An 8,577-nucleotide genomic window follows, 5' to 3' on the forward strand; every position below is an offset into this window, starting at 1 on the left:
GTTTGTTCTGCTGTTTGTGTTTTATATTTTATTAACCCTGTTTTGTCAGTGATTGTAAGTGTCTAACCTTTGTTGAATCCTGCCCCCTTGGGGCGTTGTAGTGTCCACTATACCCTCTGATTTATGCCTGTTATGTTCCCAGTATTAAAAGGTATATGGTTAAGTCCCCATTGGTGGTCTGGCTCTGCTCTACAGGGGAGAAGAGTCCCTACACCTCCCACAGCGCTTGTGCACCTGCTTTGATCCCTTCAATTGGAGAGGGGGTACCTCTTGGAGTACTGCCTGGATCACAGGAGAATCAGACTTAACTGATTTGGGTCAAATCAGTTTATGGAACTTCTGTTCCAGACCCCTTCTTGGTTTAACTTAAATTGGAGTCCTCCAGCATCCCAGAATGCTTTACGTTGCTGGGCTGGCCTGTGTTGTCTGCTCCAGAGAGTAGGGCTAGCCCTGTCCCTCTGCTCTCTAGCTGGAGCGAGGGCGGGGGACATGGCCAGATGCTAGCCTGGCATGGCCCCCTAAGGCAAAGGAGGCAGGGAGGGGGTTTATTTCCCTTTTTCTCCCCTCTCCCCCAGCAGACCCCAGCTGGGGTATGCCTGGCCAGGGTGTAGCAGCCCCTGTCAGGGTCTCCCCCCACCCCTCATCGGTGCAGGGGCGGGGGTGTAGCCATATGCTGGCCAGCATGGCCCCCTGAAGTGAAGGCAGCAGGGAAGGGATTTATTCCCTTCTTCCACCAGGGGACTGCAGCCAGGATCTGCCAGCTTCTTCCTGGTGGGGGGCGGGCGCTGAGAGGGTGCTGCGCTGCAGGCAGGGTGGGCAGAGGTGCTGCAGCCTCTGAAGGGCAAGCAGCAATGGTGGTGGGGCTGGGAAGGGTGGCTATGGGGACTAAGGCAAACCTTTTGGGGTGGTCATAGCCTCCCAAGACCCCTCCAGTGCCACCCTTCCCAGCCCCGCTGCCACTGCCGCTTGCCCCAGCTCAGCCCCACAGCCCCAGACCCCAGCAAAGCAAATGGATGCCAGAGCCAGGCCAGGCTGGGTCATGGGGCAGCCCCCTTCCCAGCTGGCTGCAGCCATGGGAGCTGCGCACCCAGTTTGCCACCCAACTCCCCACACCTCAGTTGGGCCAGCTGGGAAGGGCTCTGCCCCTGTGGCCCAACCCAGCCTGGCCCCCTGTGCCCACCCTCAGCAGTACCCATGGGCTGGGCTGGCTTAGCCCCACAGCCTCAGTCCCGGGTGAGGCGGGGGGATGGCAGGGCTGGGCTGGGCTGGGCTGGGCTGTCATAGAGGGGCCCTGTGCAGTGCTGTCTTGGGGCTCAATGCTGTGGGGCAGGGGTGGAAAACTGGAAACTGTGGGGCAGAGAGGGAAAAACTCTGTGCTTCCAGCTCCCCACACCCAGGCTGCCATGGAGCTGCTGCAGTGGGCAGGGCTCTCCCCCTCCTCCTCCTCCCCCACCTTGGGGCGAGGGGGGCACTCTGTGCACTGCTGCCTTGGGGCTCAGGTGTGGAGGGGTGCAGTGCTGGGCCCCACAGTGGGGCAAGGGGGGAATGGGCAGCAGGAAGTTCCTGGTGGATTTTCCCCCAGCAGTACAGAGCCCCCTGGTAGGTGTTCTCAGTTGTGGGTGCTGCAAGCAAAACTTGTATGGCAGGGTCTAGTCAGGGCTCAGGCAGAGGCTGGACTAGACAAGGACCTCTGGAGGTCCCTGCCAGCCCCTCTTCTTTGTGATTCTCCCCTCCCCCTCCTTCACCTCAGACCCAGGGCTGGGGTCTGGCCATGCCCCCGCTCTTGCTGCTTGACCCTTTCATGACAGCTGGGGACCAGGGTCTAGCCACACTCCCTTCCCCCACCCCACAAAAAAGCCTGCTGCTTCCCCCTTCCCCCTCCAGGCATACTCCTGCTGGGGGCCTTGCAGGCCAGGATGGGGGTTTAAACCCCTCCTCAATCAGAACCGGACGAGTCAGGGCCTGACCACTCCCCCTCCCTCAGCTCATCTTCCCTCTGGCTCACCCACTGCTGAAGGGAAGGGAGGCTGCTCTATTGACCTCATGCCCCCCACCCCTCCCCAGCTTCCGGCCCGAGCCACTGCAGGCATATGATTGCATTTCTGGAATCAAAAGTAAATGTCTATTCACTTGCTTGCCAGTTCAATTTATGCAGGTTAGACTAACCTGCAAAGATTGAATCAATTTAGGCTCAGGCTTTTTGAATGTCTGTACTTAGTTATGTTTACTAGACCTTAAGGCTGAGAAGGAAAGGCTGAAAGAACTGGGATTATATAATATGAAGAAGATGAGACTGAGGGAGATTGAAATACGTGAAGAAATGGCTATAAAGAGGATGTGATAGATAATTCACTTTGGTCACAAAAGAGGGGATAAGAAGCAATGGTTTCAAATTGCAATGAGAGAAATTTAGGTTGGCTATTAAGAAAAATGGTCTCATTATGAGGGTGGTTAAGTACTAGAACAGGCACAGAGGTTATGTAATCTACACCCTTGGAAGTTAAGAGCAATTTAGACAAACACTTGTCTGAGATGGTTTAGATAGGGATTATCTTCCATTGAGCAGGGGCGTGGGTTAGATGACCTCTTGAGGTCCTTTCTAGTCCTACTTTTTATTGTATGATTCTAGGAACTATAATACTTCAGAATCCTAGAAAAAAGACTTGGTTCATGCTTGGTTCCCAAAATAAGCTTTCTTGTGGAAGAAGGGAAGGTGGTTTCCATTGGATGAAAAGGAGTTATGTATTCCCAGACAATTTGCAGGAAATATCCACTGAAAATTTTGCTAACCAGTTAGAAAATAGAAGTCAAGTAAGCTGTTAAGAAGTAAGCTGTTGGGTACAACTGTTACATCAGCATGATTCTGTATTGATACAAGTATAGCAAAACTGCTACTAACTCTGTTCCAATCAAGACCAAAACCAATCTAATTAACTTGTATAACATAGGATTAAGGCATATGTAACAGTTAAACAGCAACAGCTGATACAATTCCAGGCAGCAGCCCCACCTCTCTTTTTTAAAGGAGTTACAAATTATATAGGACCATAACCTTAAAGGTGTTATAGGCCCACAATATAACTATAGCGTGCACATAGTCAGAGACCTATATACCTGTGTGTGCCTTAGTCACCTCAAATTTATATTCATCACACAAATTGCTACATGTTAAGCTGTACTGTAGAGCAATTCTGATTCAGCTGCTTATATACTGGGCCTCTGAATGTTTAACATTCCTCACAAGGGGACAGGGACTTTTCTTAGGACATCCAGGCACTCGGGAATCTCTTGGTGGCTGAAAGGTTCCCTGACACTGCTAGCTATTTCACACTGCTGGTAAATCAGAACAGAGATGTAGCTGGTCATTTGTGTCCTGGGCAGCAGAAGTTTACCTAATAGTTTGTGGTCTAAGGCACTGGAATGGAGGCATGGGTCTAAAGGCTCCAGGTAAGTAGAGTGGGGTCAGGAGTCTCCAAGTCAACTTCACCCTCCCTCCCCTTGGAAAACACACATGCTGTGAGGGAAAATGTCACTATAGACAGCAACCAGGGAGTTCACCCTCTCCCCTGGCCCCATAGCCACTGCTGATTTATATGCTGAGGGGAAGATATAAAGCCCTTATTTTAGTGGCAGCTGCTAGATGCCTCCCCTTACAGCAACAGCCTACTTTTAGTCCTGCTTTTCTCAGGGAGGTAGGGTGAGGCTGATGAAAGGGACTCCTTTCCCCACTCCATGTGGCTGGAGCCTCAACACCTCCAGCCTCCATTTCAGTGCCTCACTTTGAGGCATGAGCCACAGGTACTCAGCAGTTGTCCACTCTTAGTTACACTACTGTTTATCAGCAAACTCCCCTGAATCAGTTTAATGCCAAGTGACTTTAAAGGCTAGGGACAGACATTCAAAAAGTTGGAGCCCAAATTGATTCAATCTTTGCAGGTTAGTCTAACCTGCAAAGATTGAATTGATTTACAAATGCACACACATTCATATTTAATTCTGGAAATGCAGGTGCATTCCTGCAGTGGCTCAGGCTAGAAGCTTGGGGTTGCTAGAACAGCCCTCCTTTCCGTTTCCAGCAGCCTCAAGGCTGGAGGGAAGCTGACATGAGGGGCGTGGCCAGGTCCCCACAGGGGCTAAGTATGATTGCAGTCATGGAAATTAACTAGTTAAAAGTTTAAAAAGTTAAAGAAATGTTTAACTCTTAACTTTAACTAGTTAAATTTTTCAGCTGTCAACTTTTAACTTTAACTAGTTTTTAAAAAGTTAACTTTTTTTTTAAAGTATAAGTTAAAAATTTTTAAAAAAAATTGAAATCTGGCTTTCCCAGAGTTTTTCCTGACACAGCCACTCTCCAGGACTTGCATGGAACAATGTTTCTTTATTGAAACTCTAGGACTTCTTTGAGAGATGAAAGTACTGTGTCTTCCTATGAGATATGGTCTCTTAAGAACTACAAGTCCCAGAGTTCCTTAGTTCATGCTGGCATTTTCTGTGCATTTGCAGAAGTCAAGAGGGCAGCCAGTTGGCTGCAGGAGAGGGAACAAGCATGTTCTCATCTGCCCATGAAGAGCAACTGTTCAGTATTGCGGGCTTAGTTCTGCAAGACGGAAGAGGAAAATTGTCAGATGTAAAGTTTGAAATGCAGCTTTTGCTGAAGTTCAATAAGGCATGTTTAAACAGTTTCTGCTATGCAACCGAGGATTCATTTTCTCATTTAAATGGATTTTTCTCATTTCTGTCTAATTTTTATTTTCAGACACTTTCATTATTTCTAATTCAGATGTATTTCATACTGTTTTGTTACCTTTTGAGCAATTAAAATTGAAACAACAGAGGTTTTCTGTGGAAACAGCTTTCATTTGTCACCTGGCTACAAATATCTCTTTTCTGTTGTTCTGGTATACCTAGATGATGCATTAACTTTTACAAAGTACTTCACATGGAGAGGGTGAGAAGGATCTAGCATTACATAGGTATTAGTAAATTGTTTTTTCTGAAAACTTTATGGCAAGTATAACATTGTTTTCAGGTAAAGCAGGATGAATTCTGAGTAAAGTAGTGGGCTTCTGTGGGCTTATGGAAAAGAAACCAACTCATTGCATCTGAAAATCAAAAATGATGCTAAGAAGCAATTCACCGTTTCACACATTTCTCACGAATCAACTAAACTTTTAACTACTTACTCTTTTTTTAACTTGCCTTTTAACTAGTTGAAAGTAGAAATACTTAACTTCTAACTTGGCAACCTTTAAAATTAACTTGAGTTAACTTTTAACTTTAGCTAGTTGCATGTTTCTTAAACTTTTCTCCCTTTACTATGATTGTGGAGGGGTAGAGGGGAAGCAGCCCTTGCCAGGCTTGTCCTTGAGGCCAGATACTGGCCAGGGCAGCACCTCAGGCAAAGGGGGGCACGGAGTAGGGATTAAACTCTCCTGTCTCTGGGCATGGGACCCCAGTTGGGGTCTGCCCAGTTTTCCCTCCTACTCTTGCTCAGGCGGCAGAGGGCCTGGCCAGAGCTGGCCAGCATGGCCCTGCTATCTGCCCAGGGCCGGGGCTGTGGGGCTGAGCTCAGCTGACCCATCGATGGTGAAACGGGCAGAGCCACTGGGGCAGCCCGGGCTGGGTCCATAGGGGCTGCATGGCCAGACTGCTCCTGGCTTCCCATGCCCAAGCCAGGTGGGGCTGTCATGGAGCCCCAGCCAACTGGGTCGCCCTGCCAGGTAGTCCGTGGGTTCAGGCCTGTGCTGCCGGGCCAGGCCGTCATGCAACTGCAGTGGGCTGGGAAAGGCCCTAACCCCATGGGCTGCCCAAAGGGGGCCCTACCCAGTCAGCTGGGACTCCATGACAGCCCTGCCTGACTTGGGTGTGGGGAGCCACACAGCCCCCACAGCCCTAGCCCCAGCTGCAGCCTGCTGGAAAGGACCCAGACCCAGTGGCCCAGCCCAGACTGGCCCCTCTGCCTCAGCCCTCTGCAACACTTGCCGACCAGGTGGGCTCAGCCCTGCAGCCCCAGCTGCTGGTGAGGCAGGTGGATGGCAGGCTCCATGCCAGCTGACTCCAGCCATGTTCCCTCCCCTGCTACTGGACTGGGGAGGGAGGGAATGGGTGATGAGCAACAGTACCCTGGTAGGGGAGGGGGGGGAAATAAACCCCTCCCTGCTCCCCTTGCTTCAGGGGGCCATGCTTCTGGCCATACCCCTGCCCCTGCTCAGGCTAGGGAGCAGAGGGGAGGGGCCAGCCCTGCTCTTTGGAGCAGACAGCACAGGCCCGCCCAGGGCTGCAAAGCATCTGGGGTGCTGGGGGACTCTGATTTAACTTAAACCAGGAAGGGGTCTGGGACAAACATTGCATAAACTGATTTGACCCAAATAAGTTAAGTCTGATACTATATTCAACCAGGTTTATTTTAAACCACTTTTGACCATTTTGAAACTGGTTTATGTGCACTGAATGTATGTTCTGTTACAGGTTTAAACCAGTTTCTGATCACTTAAACCAGTTTATGTGTAATATCTGTCCCTAGCCAAAATGTACTTTTCCTCTGTCACCCTTACCAGCATCAGATATGCATGAGGCTCTTATCCTAGATTCTACTAAATATAAATGTACTTTAAAATAATCTGCTCACTTCCTATTGATAGCAAATGTAATACAGATTGAAATAGCAAAAGGTATACAATGGCAAAAAGAAAAGCAATAATACCTAGTGTGAAGCAGCTAACATTCTGTTCAGATTCGGATTCGGCTGATCCGGGGGACAGTGATTTGATTCGATGATTCGAATCACTGTCCCGAATCGATTTGGCTGAAGCAGATTTGGAGATTCGGCTGCTGTCAAATAGGCCAAATCTCTGAATCACACAGGCCCCATCCCCCATCCACTCTCCAAGCCCTGCCAGGCCCCAGCTCCTGGCTCTTTGGAAAAAAAGAAAGCCCCCACTCACCCACTGCTGCCAGGCAGGAGGGCAAATCCCAATGCCCCACACTGTGTGGGGGGGCTCTGACATGAGCCCCCTGACCCCCACCCACTCTCCCAGCCCCCTCATAGCTGCCCTGCCTGCCCCAGCTCCCAACCCTTTAAAAAAAAAAAAAGCCCTTGACTCATCAGCTCCTGCCAGGCAGGGGGGCAATCCCTGCTGCCTCCTATTGCCCTGTGCTGCATAGGGGGCTCTGTCATGAACCCCCAGAAGCCCCAAGGCTGCTGCAACTGCCGGTGAGCCTGGGTTTTTTTGTTTTTTAAAGGGCCAGGAGCTGGAGCAGGCGGGGCAGCCCTAGCGGAGCTATGAGAGTGGGTGGGAGTCAGGGGTCTCATGACAGAGGCCCCCACAGAGCGTGGAGAAGTGGGGGGGAGCAGCAGCGATCACCCCCCACCTGGCAGAAGCTGGTAAGTGGGGGCTTTTGCTTATAGAGCCAGGAGCTGGGCCGGGTGGGGCAGCCACGGGGGAGGCTGGGAGAGTGGGCAGGGGTTGCAAGGGGAGGCGGGGGAGAAGGCAGGGGATGGAGCCTGGCAGCGGTCCCCCCCCATGGTCCCTTCCCCCCTCCTCCAGCCTCTCCTCCCCCACCCCCTACTTACCAGCATGGAGTCCAGGTCCACATCCCTGCTGCAGCCAGTGGGGACTGCCCAAATTGCCAAAGCTCTCGGAATCTTTTCCAGATCAATTCAGAGAGCTTCAAATTGATTCAGACCTTTTTAATTGGTCCCCTGATTTGATTCCGATTCAGAAATTTGGCCACCAAATTGAGCCGAATCTCCTTTGATTGAATCAGCACCTGAAGCTTTGCATAGCCCTAAATTAATATAATTTCTACTAGCAAGTTCTTACCTGTGATATCATGTACATATTAGTGCACCACTGCCAGCTGTAGCTCCATGTTCCACACAAACATTGAAGATATCTTCCATCCAGAAACAGTATTAGAACCCAGAAGACAGAAGGAAGTAAAGCCTTTCCCAGACCCACAAAGAAACGATGCCAGCTGAATTTGTCTGTACAACAACAAATGCGAAATGAGGCTGCCTGAAAAATTAAGGCCACTGCAAACCAAATAAGACAAGGAAGAAAGAAAAATGAGAAGGTGTAGGGAACCTTCCATCTGTTGTTTGCGGGGCATTTAAATTCCACTTCCATACTTTCTTCTATCAGTATGAAAACTGAACAATAGAATAAAACAGCTATAATAGAGATGTTATTCTTCCAAACCTTAAAAAAAAGATTTTTAGCTGACATTTTTCACTGTGGTAAGGCCTTTGCAGAGGAAGGGAAACAGGGAAAAGCTGTAAACCACAAATTTTTTCTACTTTTTATATAGAGGCATACAACAACAAAAATGTATGACGTACTTTCCAAAACATTTTTTTTTTTTTTGGTTTCCTGTTTATTGGTACTTTCAAGTAAGATTCCCAAGTAATTTGTCACAGTTGTTTACAGACTCCCTCATCTCCTCTGATTCCTCTATGTTCCTCTCAAATTGTTTTCACACTGGGCTGTGGTGTAATCTGTTGACAGTGTAGACTGAACTCCCCAAACAGATAAGTGATTACCAGCAGAGGAGAGACAAACATAGCGCCCATCTTGA

At 49.4% G+C, this 8,577-nt stretch overlaps 1 protein-coding gene across 1 annotated transcript in view; it reads right to left on the minus strand.

Moving 5' to 3' along the window:
• Positions 1-8,260, minus strand: part of LOC109290230 — a 13,218-nt gene extending 4,958 nt beyond the window's left edge. The window contains exon 1 of the mRNA XM_019506640.1: positions 7,824-8,260. Within this exon, the coding sequence (XP_019362185.1) occupies positions 7,824-8,228 (405 nt within the window). The 5' untranslated portion in view covers positions 8,229-8,260. The remainder of the gene's footprint in view (positions 1-7,823) is intronic.
• Positions 8,261-8,577: the final 317 nt, after the last annotated feature.

The sequence above is a fragment of the Gavialis gangeticus genome, unplaced genomic scaffold, assembly GCF_001723915.1.
Source record: "Gavialis gangeticus isolate Ggan-Ray unplaced genomic scaffold, GavGan_comp1, whole genome shotgun sequence".
NCBI lineage: Eukaryota > Metazoa > Chordata > Crocodylia > Gavialidae > Gavialis > Gavialis gangeticus.